Consider the following 18,365-nt stretch of genomic DNA (forward strand, 5'->3'; position numbering starts at 1 on the left):
GACTTGATCACCTAATCCAAATGCTGGCATGGCTTTATGACACCAGTCTGGGGATTAGCGACTTGATCACCTAATCCAAATGCTGGCATGGCTTTCTGACGTGCATCTGAGGATTCCCTCCAGCTGTCAGTGGACAGAGAATTGGAATATTCCTCCAACACATATTTGGCCAAGTAAAAAGTTTCTTCTCTGAAAATCTGCTCATCTAATACAGGCAAAGCCGATGCAGATAAAGATACACAGCTTGCCTGTGAAACCGTAACACAGAAGCAAAGTATCTGGCACTTGTTTGAAGCAGGTTATGTGTGAAATGTCAAGCTCCAGATCTGGTTTTGACTTTTCAGTCTAGCAGGAGCAGCCAACATGGCAGCAAAGGGCTCGTTTGTGATCTGACGCGTGGGTCTCAGTGTGACACTGGCATGATGAAGCCAGCAGGTGGGGAAATGATTAGCGTTTGAAAAGATAGGCTATTGCTCACCATGTTTCACATTTCTCCTGGTTGCCCTGTGTCCTGAGGGTCTACGCACTTCCCCCGGTGGCCCGGAGTGGTGGGAGATTAACAGTGATATATACTCTACTGCTAACTAAATCAAGCTCTCCCGCTCCAGCCTCTTGCTTGCTTGTTGATCGTTATAATGTGTATGGGAGGGTGGACTTGCTTTAGCACTGGTTGACTTGGTCCTGGGTCTCAGATTTATTTTTTTGGGGGGTGGGGTCCAGTCATGGGACTTGAACTCTGGGCCTGGGCGCTGTCCCTCAGCTCTTCAGCTCAAAGTTAGCGCTCTACCATTTGAGCCACAGCGCCACTTTCAGCTTTTTTTCTTTTTGCTTATGTGGTGCTGAGGAATCGAACCCAGGGCCTCAGGCATGCAAGGCAAGCGCTCTACCACTGAGCCACCTTCCCAGCCCCTCAGATTTTCTTGTTGTTGCTGTTCTTACAACTTAGAAGTGGCCATTGCAGCTGGGATGTTTTGTAAAGCAAAACGCAGAGACTTTCTGTTCTCGAGAATGACAATTTGTTTATTTCAGTGGCTCTCGAAAACAGACTTCGGTATTTGTTTCAGGAAAGCCTTATTTAAATGGTTCTTAAAATGTATGTAAAGTAACTTACTTTCTTATGAAAGTCTGAAGGAAAGAAGTAAGAACTGAAAGAGAAAATAGGCATGAAAGAAAAACTTCCTCCACTATACATGTATGTTCTTTAAGCAACACATGTTGAGCTTGAATTTTACATTTCTTAATGAATATATATGGAAGTTGAATTCTCTGTATTAGAATTCAAAAACCTGCCCCCCCAAAAAAAGTGTACATTATGATGTACTAAGTGCTCAGGATAGGAAAGTGTACATTATGATGTACTAAGCACTCAGGATAGGAATGAGGCCATTCTGGGAAATATATAATGAGAAGATGACATTGCAGCTGGGTTTTGAGTGATGAATAAAAGTTAAAGTAGCAGGAAAGGCATAAACTGCAATCTGGATTTTGTTTTGTTTTGTTTTGTCGGTCGTGGGGCTTGAACTCTGGGACTGGGCGCTGTCCCTCAGCTCTTCAGCTCAAGGCGAGCGCTCTACCACTTGACCCACAGTGCCACTTCCGGCTTTTTTTCTTTTTGCTTATGTGGTGCTGAGGAATCAAACCCAGGGCCTCATGCATGCAAGGCAAGCACTCTACCACTGAGCCATTTTCCCAGCCCCAATCTGGAATTCTTTATTTAAATGCTGACATTATTCCTTAAGTTACCTTGGACAAATTACTCCCTTCCTTTTCTCAACTGTAGAACTGGGACAGTGTTAGTAGTCACATCCAAGGTTTGGTCCTGAAAAGCACCTACCTACCACTCTGCACGAGCATGGTAGGGCCTCAATCCATGCACTGCTATTGCTCCATCATTAAGAATGAGAGGAGGGCTGGGAAGGTGGCTCAGTGGTAGAGCGCTTGCCTTGCATGCATGAGGCCCTGGGCATCACATAAACAGAAAAAACTGGAAGTGGCGCTGTGGCTCAACTGGTAGAGCGCTAGCCTTGAGCTGAAGAGCTGAGGGACAGCGCCCAGGCCCAGAGTTCAGGCCCCAGGACCGGACCCAAAAAAAAGAATGAGAGGAATGTGGCCACCTCAGTGGGAACAGCATGCCATGTTTTTTTCTGAAAAAAACAAACCCAACACTGCAGAGTTAATGGCTTTTACAGATGAGCAGGTTAACATGAGATGTAAGAAAGCAATGGAAATAGAATAGAGCCATTCAGAGTAAAACCACCAGGGCTCTGACTGACGGGGAAGGGAGCCGCTCCTGGGACAACAGCTGCCTAATTCACAGTGTGCCCTTTTCCATAGTGGACAACGGTCACATAGGGGCAGCTGAAGAATGAACCTGTTAACCAGAACCGGCGGCCGCAGCTGCCTTTCTTGAGTATTGTGACAAAATGCTTGAGAAGCAGATGCATTTAAAAGGGAAAAGCGTTGTCTTCCTTCACAGTTTCAGAGGTGCTGGTCTATGCCGGCTTCATTGCGTGCGGGCCTGTGGTGAGACCAAGCTTCTTGGCAGGAAACACACATTAATATCCAAGGAAGATTGTGACTCCCGGCAGCCAGGTGACAAGAGGGGCTGGCTCCGGTGTGACCTTTACCACACATCCCCCATGACCTCTTCCCTTCAGGCTCTACTCTGAAGGTTCCCACCACCTCCATGTAGGACCAGAGACCAGCAACCACGTCCTAAACACATACCCGGGGCGGGTGTTTGAGATCCAAACCACAGAATAGTCCGAGGAGACTGGTTGGTGAGATGCTGTGTTATTGGAAAGCATAGCAGACTGTGTGCATGTGTGTGTAGATATAGATAGAACATAGAAATATGCACAGTTATTTGTGTATGTGCGTGTATTACGTATGTACACACATGTACATATGTGTCTGATAACCTGAGTCCAAGTATTCACATAAGATAAATAGCCATTAATATTATTTAACGTATCAATTGCTGAAAATACATTAATTGGCCAGTGTAGGGTTCCATACTAAGATATCTGTTAGGATGAGAAACGTCAAAAATATAATGAAGAAATCTATAAAACAATAACAAGACAGAAAGCCGTCCAAGTGCCTTCTTTCCACAAGGATTTAAATAATCACTGAAGTGGCAAAACCTTGAAGTCCATTCATTTTAAAGTTAACAGCTGATGAGAAAAGCAAGCCTTCCTAAAATGTGGGCTTGGATAAGTACATCGTGATTATTTTGGTAATCACATCTTGGCTTACGGAATACTGCACAGATGATTTGTGTGCTAAATTTCTATTTAATCAGGCATGCCTGTGTTTCTTTCTTTGTGTGGAATAGGAGATCAAGGAGAAACTGGATTCCAGTCACAAGCGCGATATGGAAGGCATGGGGATTCCAGAAATCAAGTACGGGGATTCTGTCTGCTTTGTCCAGCATGTGGCTAGTGGCCTGTGGGTCACCTACAAAGCACAAGACGCCAAAACCTCCCGCCTAGGACCTCTGAAGAGAAAGGTGACGTGTCAGATCTGTCTCTAGTTCCTTGCTCTGGGCTCAGAAGTTAATCTGAGGACCAGGTAGACGTGCATGGCTGTGGGTAGATGCAGCCTACTATTGGCAAGAGTCGTGGTGTATATGAAGTTTCTCTATACTTCAGTCTCATTTGGTTACTTTGATTTCACTTTCGAGGTTTAAAAGAACAGTCTGCCTGTGAGGAGAGGTTGAATTGGTTTAATTCATCCCTGATCTCAGTGACTTAGTAGTGTCACCATTTTGGGATTATCCACATCATTGTCCCTTCATTTAAGTGGATAGTGGAGTTATTATGCAATTTCGTAATGTGGACACTGAACAGAACCTCTATAGAGAAAATGGGGCTTGCATACTAACCAGCCCACAGGAACCATTGTGTGAGTTGACCCTGAGTCCTCAGAGACTCGTCCGGGCTGTGTGACCCACCGCGTTCTGCCCGGGGAATGCTAGCCTGGGTCCGGCAGCGTCTCCTTGCCAGGAGGCAACATTGTTTCTTTCGATAGGAGCCAGAGAATGGATGCCAAGAGCTCATCATCCTCTTTTCTTTCGCTTGGAAAATGCTTTCAAAATATGGGGTGGGAAAGTCAAGGAATCCAAGAACATGGGTCTAGAAGGGCCTGTGTGTGTGGTGTAGGTGTAACAGCCTAACGTAGAGGTGAAATCGTTCCTCTGAAGGTTTCCACTGCAAGAAAGAACAGCATTCATTTGGGGGCAAACCATGAAGTCTTATGTTCCCTTTGTGTAAAGCAAAAAATAGCAGGAAAATATCCATACAAGGGAAAATAAATTCAGGAAGAAGAGGTAGAAAATAGACGGAGAGGGTCCACAGAGTAGCCCAACCTTTCTTCTGAAATCAACTAAAAAGGATGGGAAAAATACAAACCTGAGCAAGCAAACAACCACCAATCATGGAAGGTTTCAACAACAAGGACACTCAGAATATCAGTATGCCACGGTGAACTCACCACAATTTTTCTGATTTACAGAAGAGGGAATGAGGTCCTGGATTCTCTCTGCCATGCTGGAGAGACCGATCATACTTACTGTCAGTGTGTTTGTTATGTGAGCACAGCCGTGACTGTACTGCCCTAAAGATCAACCTAAACGCTGAAAACTTGTGGTCCGTGGTTTCAAAGGGTTCAGTCCATGGAACAGAGGCAGAGCATCAGAGCAGCAGGGGCAGGTCATGAAGAGGCTTCTTTAGCTCAGAGTGGACGGGAAGCAGAGAAAGAATACAGGAAGTGCTTGGGGTAAGATGTAGACCCCAAGGACACACCTGGGGTGATCGGCTTCCTCCAGCTACCTGGAAACTAGTTCAACACTTGAGCCTTTTGGAGCAGTGCTTCATATCTAAACCATAATCGTCATCTGTGCTGTTTGAAGTATACATAGTGGCAGTAGAGTGCTAGATGTCATGTTTTCTAACAGTTGTGAAGCCCTCTTTGCTCATGCTTCAAGCTGAAAGATGGGAACGCACCCCCGAGCTTCTGCAGCCTACATTGTACTTCCGTGTGAATTCGTTATATCAGACATGCTTTCAAAACATGAGAATGAAATGAGAAAGCTTCTTCATGCTAACCCTGAGAGAAACCCCACATCCCTTTCTGAAGGTGTCTTCTGGCACCATGTGGTTAGAAGATATTGATGCATAGATCTACAACTGGACGCAGCTCACTTCCACCGAGGAGAGACCGTGCCCGGGAGCGTGAGTCAGGCTTTGACGGGGCCCAGTGTCGATGCTTGACCGTTTAAAGGGAATGACCTTCATTCCACTCCAGAGCTGTGTTATCCTCTCCTCAGCGGTCCATAATAACTTAGCTTCTTGATAACTGTTCAAAGGGACTAACACACCGCCTCCTCTCCTCAACGTTCCTCCAGCACCTCTTACATCCAGGAACCACTGAAGCAATGGCTCATCTAAACATCCAGACAGTTCTCTAACATACGTCCAGTTGGAACTAGTGAAGGTGAAGCAAGGAGAGGTTAAGTAACTCGTCCAAAGTCACACAGCGAAGAAATAGCACAGCAAGACTGAAATTGCCAGCGATGCCAGAGCCTGTGGTTTAAGTCCCATTAAGTTACTGTTTGGGGCTGTGTTCTGCTGTCTTAGAGTTAACTAACCCAGAGAACTTGTCCCTTGGTAGAGCAGTCCAAACCTTCTCCCAGGAGTTTGCTTTAAATTGTTCCTTCCTGACATGTATCTGGAGCAAAGGCTCTGGACAGAGTGACTTTTTCCATCTCTGGAGATGAGGCTGTGTGTTCATCTTAGGAGAAAAATCTATCATAAGGAAGTTGTTAGCCCTTCAAATTGGCCATCTGGGTCCAAGGAACTGACGGTAGCTGGCGCCGTGATGACACATAGATGGCATTTTCATCAGAAGCGTGTCTCAGGAGTGATTCGTGTGGCAGCCGTGGGACACAGAGTGAAATAACTTGGTCGATGTCCCCTTCGCAGGGTGGCGGGGGCTTGGTGTGGGAAGCGGCGGCGTGATGTATAACTTGGACCTGCCTTCCTGCCTGGGGTAGGTTATCCTCCACCAGGAAGGCCACATGGACGACGGGCTGACGCTGCAGAGATGCCAGCGTGAGGAGTCCCGGGCTGCCCGGATCATCCGGAACACAACGGCCTTATTCAGCCAGTGTCTCAGGTACGCTAGCACCTTCCTTTGCTTGCCCTTTCTCCTCCTGGCCTTCCAACCCTTGTCCACTTTGTTTTGATACTCTTGAGTGCTTTCCAGAAATAACTGAACACCAGCAAAGAATTTCACCAGAGAGGGCTGGGGACTGAAATTTAATTCCCGCGTGGCTGATCTCGTACCAGCTTCTCTGTGCCCAGCGCACACCCACGCCCCATTAGATGGGTTATAGATGGTGCTATCAGTGGCGGAGGTCTTGAAACTCAAGTTCGTTACGTCCCTCTGTATTCATGTGTACACAGGAAAGCATAGACAGCTCACTTAGAAGGGCTTAGAAGGGGTTTCTGTATCGCACTCAGGTGTTGCAATGGTCTGGGTGAAGTTGGATACACAGTGGAAGCCTTAGGTCACTGTTTCTGGCCTGTTCCTTGGCGGTTCCCGGTGTTTAACTGGGAAAAGCAGCTGAGCCGCCCGCTTGGCTGATGACCCCTCCAGCCTAATCCTGTTGCCAAAACACAGCCCAGCCTTGTTTCCATCGCTTACTATGACGTTTCTGTTGGAAACAGCCAAGCCGGTCTCAACCTTGAGGCTCCAAGGAGGTATATATTGTATATATGAACTGGCACGAAATTAGAAGTTTTTTGCAGTTGAAATGCTGCAGTCTTAATCACGGTGTAGGCTACACTGTTATTGTGCAGAATAAACCTTGGCTCTTATTTCCATTAGTAATATAGACAGGTGGTTCTGGGAAAATAGATAGCGCAGTTCCTGGGACTCAGATTCCTTCTCTCGTTAGTTGCTTTAGTGTATCCCTCGTGTTCTTAAAATGTGTAGTGGGCCAGCACACGGTATCCCTTGCGAACTTATTAAAACTGCACACGGCCAGGTTTCACCCAAGACATACTGAAGAGACATCCTGGGCCTGAGATACCATGATCGCATTTTTATAGGCCCCTCATGGGTTGCCCAGGTGTGATAAAGTTTAAAAAGCCATTAACTTGGAGTAAAGAGCTTAAACTCGGCTCCTTGTTAGATCCACTCTCTCTTGCAAAGGGAATACATGGCAAGTCAACCAGAAGCCAGGCTGCACCTTCCCTCCACTGTCTCCAGGTCCAGTGATATCCCGGGTAGGCAGGTTCTCAAGCACATTCTGAGAACATACCGTGTGTCAGGTACACCTAGAAGCTGAACTCCGATGGAGGAGTGGTGCAGCTCTGACTGTAAAGAGCTTGCAGACCTAGTTGGTTTGCCCTCATGGAAGGAACTTGGAAACTTTTTGGTACAAAATGAAAGTTACCAGCCGGGCGCCGGTGGCTCACGCCTGTCATCCTAGCTACTCAGGAGGCGGAGATCTGAGGATCGCGGTTCAAAACCAGCCCAGGCAAGAAAGTCCATGAAACTCTTATCTCCACTAAACCACCAGAAAACCAGAAGTGGCGCTGTGGCTCAAGTGGTAGAGCGCTTGCCTTGTGCTGAAGAGCTGAGGGACGACGCCCAGGCCCAGAGTTCAGGCCCCACAACCAACCAAAAAAAAAAAAAAAGTTACTGTAAATACAGTAAGCAGGGCTGCAGTGGCCATAGCCAAAAGCTTGATGGAAACACAAGAGGACCCTTAAGCTATTCCAGGGGAAACAAAGAACATTTCCCAGGAGAAATGGCTCCTTGTTGAGCCTGGGGACAGCGCAGGGCTGAGCAGAGACAAGGACGATCTTCAAGAAAAGAAAACGGCAGGTCACAGGGTGTGGAGATTCCACCATACAGTCAGGGATAGCTAGGACTCATCCGGTACCGGTGTGGAAGGAGGTACTCGGACAAGGCTAGAGCGGCGCCTGGGATGTGGAAGGAGGCACTCGGACAAGGCTAGAGCGGCGCCTGGGACCAGGTCATGAAGAGCTTTCTCAGGATGCCTAGTGTATGCATTATAGTCTACCCTGGGCATTCAGAAGAGAGAATCCATCTAACGTTAAGATATGTGAGCTAGCCAGGCGCCAGCAGTTCACATCCATAATCCTGTCTACTCGGGAGGCTGAGATCTGAAGGTGACCATCTGAATCCAGCCGAGGCAGGAAAGTCTGTGAAACTCTTATCTCCAATTAAATAGTAAAAAAGTTAGAAGTGGAGCTCAAGGAAATAGAGACTGCGCCAGACCCTGTATTCAAGCCCCAGTTCTAGAATGGAAGAGAAAAGAAAAGGTAAAGTGTTAAAAGGTAGAGAAAAACTAGTTCATATCCTGGCTCTGAGGCTCACTGGGGAGAGTTACCCTGAAAACTCGGTGAACTTCAGTTTCTGCTCTTTTGAACTAAAAATTCCTCCATCAAATGGTTTGCTGTTATAAAAACAAATTACATTTATTACCGTATTCCTTGACTATCTGCAGAGCTGATTTAGTATTTGTGCTAAAGCATAGAAACTACCTTTTCTAAGCTTGTGTCCAAATAAAAATAAAAGAGCAGTTGACAAACCAACTGCCCTGTATGTGCACCAAACACGTAAGTTGTTATTTGCATATCCATACAATTCCCCGTGGCTCCAGAATTCCACAAGACTGGGACCTTTTTTCCTCCCCTTCTTTGTTCTCTTAAGAAATCCATGGGTGTACCCTCCATTGGATGGGAAAATGAAGGTTCATTTGGTTACTTACGGGAGTTTTCTGATCTCTGTTAAAAGGATGTCATTACAAAGGTTTTGGTAAATTAAACCTGAAAAAGAATTCTAAGACACAGAGATTCACAGAGGCTAGGAATACCGCAGCAGAGAGGCAGGGATAGGACAGATTAACTGGAGTAGGAAGATGCGCACATAAAAGAAATAGACCTGCCAGGCACCCGTGGCTCACGCCTGTCATCCCAGCTGCTCAGGAGGCTGAGATCCGAGGATCACGGTTCAAAGCCGGCCCAGGCAAGAAAGTCCATGAGACTCTTATCTCCAATAAACCACTCAAGCCAAAAGTGGTGCTGTGGCTCAAGTGGTAGAACACTAGCCTAGAACAAAAAGAATCTCAGGGTCAGCATCCAGGCCCACAGTTCAAGCCCTATGACCGGCAAAACAACAACAACAAATGGAGTCAGGGGGAGAGGTTTTGATAGACTGATGAGGGAAAAGTAAAGTAAGAGTAAATGGGACTCTGCATACACACACTGAACACAAGAAGAGAACACCACACGCAGACCTTTGGGGACAGAGTCAGAGACAGTGATAGAGATCACGAACACAGGGAGAAGAGACCACCACGCGCAGACCTTTGGGCACAGTCAGGAGACACTGGTAACGATCACGGGAGGTGACCAGGGATAGAAACCCGGCCTGACGTTTAATCTGTCCCAAGAAGCTGTCATCTTATAAATGTTTGGTTTACAAGGTGAGTGTGACAGAGGTCCGTGTGCTTCACATACACGTTACCGTCGTGACGACCCTGGCTGGGTGGACAGATGGCAGGGAGGTCGCCATTAGACAGTAGAAAACACCTACTTAATGGGAAATGCTAGAGATGGCAGAAACTTTAGCCAATGTTATCATTGCTTCCCTGTGTTTCTGAAATGGCTTTAAGGCTGCGTCTGCGTCTTGGCCTCGGCTACTCCATGCGGGCTGACACCCTGTGTTCAGGGTGAGGCTTGTGGGAAGGGGCAGGGCCGGCCTGCCGTGGCCCCATCCTGAGCCACGCCTCCTCCTGGTGTTCAGTGGAAATAACCGCACGGCCGCCGCCGCCATCGCCCTGCCGGTAGAGGAGGTCCTGCAGACCTTACAGGACTTGATTGCCTACTTCGAGCCTCCGGAGGAGGGGCTTCGGCACGAAGAGAAGCAGAACAAGCTTCGCTCCCTCAAAAACAGACAGAACCTCTTCAAAGAAGAGGTAAGTCGGAGCAAAGGGAGGGCGAAGGCGCGTACAGAGCCAGCATAGCCTGAGCCTCGTCTGCAGATGCCGATGTGGATGAGCGAGCCCGGGCACGGGGAGGGGGGGGCTGGATGATCCCTCCCACTGCCCCTGACGACACGGGCCAGGGCTGGCACACGTATGTATCTGTGTTTGAGCAAGCATACGTTTGTCATATGAAGACAGTGTTTCCACACATGGACACAGCACACTTGGAAGCGTTCACCCTCTCCTCCACATTCTCACTCCTCCATACCGGTGGAGTGTTAACGCTTCCGGGCCACGTGTGTGCCCCAAATACATGCCAGCAAATTAGCTGTCCTGGCGCAGCATTGGCTGTGATCTCTAGAAAATCTGTTTGAAGGATACAAATACCTACCCCCCTGCCGTACTGGAAATGTCTGAGCCCTGGTGTGAAAGGTTCGGGCACACTGAGGTCTGGTGTTAGAGCTTGCCTGGGAAAACATCAACTGGAGCCCAGTTCCAGCGCCACTCCGGGCGCTGTGGGACCTGGGATGTGTGACGAGCCCTCTCCAGACCTGGTGCTCACACACGGTGGTTGACACCTGCACCCTTCATGCCTGGGGCGAGGCGAAGCTCCCGTGTGGGACATCCCTTCCCGGCTCAGTCTCCGGTCTAAGCGAGGCGGATGCTCCAGCACGCTGTGCTTTCGCACGGGGCGGTTGGGAGTGCTTCCTCTGCGCGCCAAGCCTTGGTAGGCGTGGGATAACACAGCTGGCGGACGTTGCCTAAGGAGTGGCCAGGTTTTATTTTCTCTGGGGAGGAGGAACAAAGAACAGTTGTCCTTTGCATTTGAATGCAGTTTCTTGAACTTACTAGTGATTTAAGAGAAAGAGTGGTATTCTATCCAGAGCTGTTGGTGGGTGAGTCAGGATTTCTTCATGGCAGATGGAAAGCAAGGTTTGGGACGCGTCGGGCTCCTCAGATCACGTGAAACGCGGTGCGGAGCGCACCCCTGCCCGAAGGGACGCTGACTCGCCCCCCAGCCTGTGCTGCGCAGGTCTCTGGGGCATAACGATGGGTAGTTTGTCTCTTTGGGGGAAGAAGAATTCAGCTGGCACCAGGAACACCTATTTGCATTTTAACACTGAAGCAAGTGGAGGGGGAAAACAGAGGGAAGTCAGGCCAGCATCTTCATCAAGAACATTGACCTTTCCTCAACTCTCCTCCTCAGGGAATGTTGGCCCTCGTGTTGAATTGCATCGACCGCTTGAATGTCTACAACAGCGTGGCACACTTTGCAGGACTCGCAAGGGAAGAGAGCAGCCTGGCTTGGAAAGAAGTGCTAAACCTCCTGTACAAGCTGCTAGGTGAGCACAGCGCAGCCCTCTTCCCCAGCATGCTTTCGGAGGGCTTGGGGGGCCACCTGCCAACCCACAGTACCCTCCAGCCATCTGACTAGCCCGCCATTCACCCGAGCTAGTCCGCAGCTGACTACACTTTCCAGGTTAGAGCAGAAGTCAGCAGCAAGTAGTAGATGGTGACCACTTTTACCAAAACTACGTGTGAAACTCTTTAACACCAATACTTTCTGACCCTCAGCTCCTGAGGGAGCGAGGGTAAAGCCTCTTTACAGAGCCTTCCAGTTCTAACGTCTTCTCAGAACAATCCGTTAGACTGTGAGGGTTGCTGCGCTCCTACGCCTGGCCCTTCTGCAAGTCCACTTGGGAGTCATAGCCTGTTGCTTATTTTATCATCGTAGAATAGAGAAAGGCAAGACATAGACATCCTGCACCATCTTTTCTAGCAAGACTTAAGAAGACATCCCAAGGGGATGTATTCTTCACTCGTGGCCAGGCAGATGTCCTGTGAGTGGATTAGCAGGTGTTTTCCCCCCTTGACCTGTCTCTGGAAGGCAGGCAGCCCGGGCCGCCCCGGGGACTGGGCAGCCTCCCCTGCCCTCTCCCGCATCGTGTCCTGGCCCAACACCCTCAAACCTCCACTCGTTTGCAGCCGCTCTCATTCGTGGGAACAGAAACAACTGTGCACAGTTCTCCACCAACCTCGACTGGCTCATCAGCAAACTGGACAGGCTGGAATCTTCCTCAGGTGAGAATTGACAGAGCACGATAACGAGCAAAGTGTGTTTTGAATCTTCCAGCAGACTGCCAATAATTCGCAAACCATTGCTGCAACAAAGAGAAAGTTCCGGGCTCCCTGACGCGTTCTTTGCTGACAGCTCAAACTCTGACCCTGCAGGTCTTGTCTTTGCATTTGCACTGGCATAAGTGAATTGCGCGAGGGTCTCATTGTGACATTCCTACCTGCGCACAGCGCGTCCTGACCAAGTCCCCCGCATCCCTGCCCTCACTGACGCATCTCCACTGCTGTTCGCCTCCTCTGATTGACTCCCCTCTCCCCTGACACCCTGTCTTGCTTTCCTACCACTTATTTTTAGTGTCTGTGAATCACGCAAAGGATTTCACCATGACCTTTCACACGTGCGTATGGTGTACCTCAATCCAATGGGCCTTCTGTTCTCCTTCTCCATCTCCTCTGCTGCCTTGTTACCTAGAAGCCTTCAGGAGTCTCTTACAACACAATGCGCTGCGCTTCACCATTACTCCCCTTCCCTCACCCCATTCTCGGTGTTTCTTCCCGTCCGCAGGTTGAACCTTCCTCTTCACCCCCTGAGCCCTTTACAAACCCCTACCTAGGAATCCCAGACTCCTGGTGACTCCTTGGTGCCCCTGGTATTCATCATTCAGTTAGAAGCAAAGTTCAAGGGCAAATATGGAACAAGAGACAATGATTCTCACTTACCCAGATCCCCTTCACGTAACGTCAAAACCGTCTTGATGACGCAGAGAAGTGGAGACACTGTGCTCATTGTTGTCAGGGATCAGCCATTGGCCTCCGAAGGACGACGCTCGTGACAGGTGTGGGCATCCTGCAGGGTGGAGAAGTGTGGGTGCGTTCCTCAGAGGTAGAGGCAGAGAGAGGGCGCATCCACACACAGCGTTCCACAGAGACAGAGACAGAGAGCGGGCGCATCCACACACAGCGTTCCTCAGAGACAGAGCGCGAGCGCATCCACACACACGGGCCAGGAGCACCCGCCTCTCCATGTCTTTCCTGCTCTCCTTGTACACTATATTCCAAGATCAGTTATACAAAGCCTGATTTAAAAAGAATAGAGTTGTTTTCTTTGCTAGATGCCTGTTATCACCTGTTACCCTAGCTACTCCGGAGGCCGAGATCTAAGAATCATAGTTCAAAGCCAGCCTGGAAAGGAAAGTATATAAAACTCATAACTCCAGTAAACCACACAGACAGCTGTGGAGCTATGACTCAAGTTCAGGGACAGCACCCAGGCCGTGTTCAAGCCCAGAGACCAGCACGGTATAGAATATATAATTGGGGGGGAGGCCGTTGGGGGGTGTGTGTGGGTATGCGCACGTGCACATTTCTGGTTCTGGGGCTTAAGCTCAGGACCTGGCCACTGTCCCTGTGCTTTTTAGTTGGTTAGAGTTTGTTAGAGTCTCACAGACTTCCATGTCTGGGCTGGGTTTGAACTGCAGTCCTCAGATCCCAGCCTCCTGAGCCGCTTGGATTGCAGTTAGGAGCCACCAGCTCTGAGCCCTTCTGTGTGTTTTAACAGACAAAGAGAGATAGTATTGAATTAACTCTAAATTATAGACTAGCCCTCAGGGCTCCCGAAGTCTGCCTGAGATGATGCTTGCGTCTCTCCTCTAGCATTGTCCCCTCGGGATAATGGCGTCCCCCCTGGGTTTCTAGTGATGGTCAGTTCTGCAGGTGATTTAACGTCCCAATGATCTTTGTGTTACTCACGTAGGTATCTTGGAGGTCTTGCACTGCATTTTGATCGAAAGCCCGGAAGCCTTAAATCTGATAGCTGAAGGACACATCAAGTCCATCATCTCCCTGTTGGATAAACATGGTCGGAACCACAAGGTGGGTATGGCTGTTTTCCTTGCCTTTCCCTCCCTGATACTTCCCGTATGACACCCAGGGCCTGAGGATTTGTTCCAAAAGACCTTCTTTGCCTATAAACACGCTCCAGGACAGCCCTGTCAGGTCTGAGATGGTGTCCTGTGTGCCCACTGGCTTCCAAGCTGTGTCCACTGTCATTACCTTAACGCAGAGCTCGCGATCGGTCACTCCGCTGCGCCCCCGACACCAGGGCCACAAGACAGTTCCCACCTCAGGAAATCCGTCTTCCTCAGCTATGCAGAGCAGATATGCAAAAATCAGATTTAAAACAGCAAGCCTTGCGGTTAAATGAAACTCATTTTAATGAGTCAAACCAAGCAAAGGTAAGAAAACAAAACAAAACAAAAGACCCCTCAGCATTATCAAACGGGACCAAAGACGCCAACTTTTCATTTGATACACACTTCCGTGAGACTCTGAGTCTATTATTTCATCAGTAAAACCAGAACATTCCACAAAGAGGGGGTGCTGTATCAGTATTTTTAGGTCTCTTATAGTTTCATTATCGCCGTGAAATCCTACTGCTAAGAAACAAGGATCTGTGGGAAGAAATCCACGACGTGTTTTTCCATCCTGACCTTCAGATCCTCAGCACAGGTGGAGGCTGCTGTAAGCAGTCAGGAAGGTTCTCAGAGGGCGGGGTGTCCGGTCCACGGACCGCGGCAAGGCGGGGCATGTGGGACAGCAGCTGTGCTTCTGCAGACTGTGAACGACGCTGCGTGCTGGACCCACGGTCAACGAGTCCCGGAGAAGGAGCCTTGTAGAGTACCGACTACACCACATGCAGCCTCCACAGAGAGCAGCAAAGCCACGGTCCTTAGCATCTGTGACGTTGCTTGGCCAAGAAGAGAAAGAAATAGGTGGGGTCTGTAATTGCTTTCTCAAATGTGGTAAATCAAAAGCAGGCCTGACCCCAGCCTCAGTCTCAGTTTGCTCTGTTCCATTACATGTTTCCCTGTCTGAAAAATACAGTTGAAATGATGGATAATCCCACAAGAAGCACATGGTACTAGCCACGGTCCATGTACGGATGTTAGAGAGACCCTTTGAAGAAGGGTAGGTCTTGATGTGTTATTCCAGAGCCTTCTCTGTGATGCTGCCCAGCACACTTCATAGCTACCCAGCTTCTAAGGGCTTCTTGTAGCCGTGGAAACCATTGAACGGGTGTGACTTGGTGGCAAGTTAACTGCTAGTCTGTCCAGTCCCATCCTCATTGCTGCTGGAACAACTTCTGAGCGCGCCGAGGCCTCGTTAGCTAGAGGAAAGCAATGCTTGATTAGCCAACTTACCCAGGTGGGCCAGTAAAAGGCCTTTTTTTCTTTTTTCTGTCGGTCGTGGGGCTTGAACTCTGGGCCTGGGCGCTGTCCCTCAGCTCTTCAGCTCAAGGTGAGCGCTCTACCGCTTGAGCCACAGCGCCACTTCTGGTTCTCTAGTGGTTAATTGGAGATAAGAGTCTCACAGACGTTCCTGCCCGGGCTGGCTTTGAACCGCGATCCTCAGATCTCCGCCTTCTGAGTAGTTAGGATGACAGGCGTGAGCCACTGGCACCCGGCAGTAAAAGTCCTTTTATTCCTCTAGAATAAAGGCACTCCTGAATAAAGTTTGACAGTTGAACCAGTTTGGCTTTGCTATGAATTCCCACCATCTTGTAGAGATTAATCAACTGTACTGATGTATTTTCAAAGAGAAGACCCGGACCAAGTCATCTTCTGTTCATTTTGCAGAAAAATGTGCTGAGTACAGGCCAGGCTTGGCCCCAGTACTTCACCTTTGCATAGAAAATGTCAAGGATCATGTTGAATTGAACTTTTTTGTACAACAACGTATAGATGATAATAGTAATAGTGATAATAATAAATACTTTTAAAAAGCAAAAACAGATACGTCAAGGAACCATTTTGCTATACAAGCTGCTGTATGGTCTGTAGCCCCAGATTTTCAGGAAATTCTGACCCATCCGCTTAGTTTCCATGAAGATAATGACTCAAAATGCACAGGACTCTAGAGACACTGAACGGCATCAGAAGCCATTTGCCAGAGGCAGGGATGCTGATGGCTGGCGTTGGTCTTAGCCTCTTCTGGGTGCCGCTCCCGGTGTTCACGTGCAGCCCCTCCGAAGCAGCATCCTCATTGTTCCCACTCAGCGGAGACAGAAGACGACCAGATAAGGGACCCTTGACGTTAAGAAAGTTCCCAGGGGCCAAATGGCTCAGTGATGGCAGGCTCCACCAGAAACGTCACCTTCCCAGTGTTTCTCACGCTGAAGTCTGGAGACCGGCTATCCTGCGGATGTATGTTATTTTGTTCTTATAATGACTGAAATGCAGAACTCCTTGGAGTGGAAACCCCGCGTCATGACCAGTGTGTGAGTGTCTGCCTTACATAGCCTGGGAGCGCGCCACAGAGAATTCAGAGATGGCCCTGCGATGAAGGCGGGAGGGGTATGAAAAGCAAGCGCTCCTAGAACTGCCGAGAAGTGATGCACATCACCTTCGCCAGCGTCCCCTGGGCCGTGACCCCGTGGAGTGCGTCCGTCCGTCCTTGTGGGCTCCGGGGAAGGTTTCCTCCGGGTGGGGTCACCGCAGAGCCTGCCTGTCCACCGGCCTTCCCAGAGGCTGCTGAGCTGGCCTGGGGACCCTCGGCGTCTCTGGGCTACTCCTCCCCCACACTCTGCATCCTGTGTGTTTTTTTTCTTTCTTACAAAAGTGACAAAACGAGTTCCCTGGTTTTCCCAAAGGAATGCCTTTTAACGCGTCAGCTGTGAGTCCGTGCTGCTGGCTTGGGTGAGGCGCCACTCTGTTCGGGTGGGTGTTTTGGGCAACGCTTTCCCTGCTCTTGTCCTGTTGTGTGGGGATTAGCTCTGCGTTTCTCCTGGTGGTGACAGTGAAGCTCCCGTGGCTGTCACTTCCAGGCAAAACAGGAAAATGTGCAAAAGGCCAGATGAAATGCACTTAATTTCCCGCCACAGAGTGAGAGATGACCCTCCAGATTTCAGATCTCCGCAGTCGATACCGTTCGTGGGGTGTTCGTGGCAGGAGCTCTTCATCACACAGCTATGGGGCTCTTCGCTGCTTCTCCCGTAAACGTGCTTTGCATTTATCTGGAATGAAGTTGACACTCAGGGAGTCGGGTAGGAAATCACTTTGTGAGAACCATGGACACAAATGCCATCAGCACCCTAAAGCTACCCCAGTAAGCCCTGAGTCTTTGGTGGCCGCTTTGAAAGACTGACGCTCAGCGGCTCCCCCCGGGCCACGCGCCGGCCGGCCTGGACACACCGCTGTTGTTTACTGACTCCTGCTGGGGCCTTCCTCCCTCTGGGGGAGAGAGGACCAGCACCTGGCCTGTGCCACTGTGCCAACAGAACATCTGAAGGACAGAGCATGTGACGCACGGGGCAGGGCGGGAGGTGGTGGCCAGGACTGCCCTCCATCCCAGACAACTGGAAAGGGGCACGGAGAGGTGACAAGGCTCTCGGGTTCACGGGCCTCCCGTTTTGAATACCGACTTCCCAGAATCTAAGGGCATCTTGTGTGTTCTGAAGTATCGCCGCAGGCTTGGGAGCCCTCACTGAACGTAGTGAGCCTTTTGCATGCAGGGACCGTGGTGAAGGGAAGCGGGGGTTCCTGCACCACAGGGTCACCCCCATCTGCCGGGGCTGGCCTAGAGGACGGAGCTGTCGGGGAACAGGGTCACCTCCATCTGCCGGGCAGTCGGGGCTGGGCTAGAGGACGGAGCTTTTGGGGAATCCTCAGACGGCCCCGCTCCACACTGCGCCTTCCGGGTCTAGGCTCCTGCCGGCTGCCGGAGAACAATGACAGCATGCAGGTAGCATGTGGAGTGGGGGGGGGATGGGAGCGCAGACTCGCTTCCCGTGGGAGGCAGCAGGTGAGGCTGCCCTGTCCCTGACCCATCCCCCACCCTCCGGTCTCACCCCGCTGCCTCTGTCCCCGGCGGTCGGGGCCTGCCCACGGCGCCCTCCTGAAGGCCTGAGGTGTGTCCGGTATGTTCTGCTACAGGTTCTGGATGTCCTGTGCTCCCTCTGTCTCTGCAACGGGGTTGCCATGAGAGCCAACCAGAACCTGATCTGTGACAACTTACTGCCCCAGAGAAACCTGCTCCTGCAGACGCGGCTGATCAATGACGTGACCAGGTAGGCCGCTACTGTCATCCGCACACGCGGACGGTTTACCCCTGCGCTACTGTCATCCACACCCATGGACAGTCCCCCTGTGCTACTGTCATCCACACCCATGGACGGTTTACCCCTGCGCTACTGTCATCCACACCCGCGGACGGTTTACCCCTGCGCTACCATCATCCACACCCATGGACGGTTTACCCCTGCGCTACT

At 50.1% G+C, this 18,365-nt stretch overlaps 1 protein-coding gene across 1 annotated transcript in view; it reads left to right on the forward strand.

Moving 5' to 3' along the window:
• Ryr3 (ryanodine receptor 3) overlaps positions 1 to 18,365 on the forward strand; it is a 273,574-nt gene that overhangs the window by 69,104 nt on the left and 186,105 nt on the right. The window contains exons 10-16 of the mRNA XM_013014307.1: positions 3,338 to 3,511; positions 6,056 to 6,177; positions 9,844 to 10,015; positions 11,232 to 11,367; positions 12,011 to 12,106; positions 13,854 to 13,972; positions 18,031 to 18,164. Coding sequence (XP_012869761.1) covers positions 3,338 to 3,511; positions 6,056 to 6,177; positions 9,844 to 10,015; positions 11,232 to 11,367; positions 12,011 to 12,106; positions 13,854 to 13,972; positions 18,031 to 18,164 — 953 coding nt within the window. The remainder of the gene's footprint in view (positions 1 to 3,337; positions 3,512 to 6,055; positions 6,178 to 9,843; positions 10,016 to 11,231; positions 11,368 to 12,010; positions 12,107 to 13,853; positions 13,973 to 18,030; positions 18,165 to 18,365) is intronic.

Source organism: Dipodomys ordii, unplaced genomic scaffold (genome assembly GCF_000151885.1).
Source record: "Dipodomys ordii isolate 6190 unplaced genomic scaffold, Dord_2.0 Scaffold23, whole genome shotgun sequence".
Taxonomy (NCBI): domain Eukaryota; kingdom Metazoa; phylum Chordata; class Mammalia; order Rodentia; family Heteromyidae; genus Dipodomys; species Dipodomys ordii.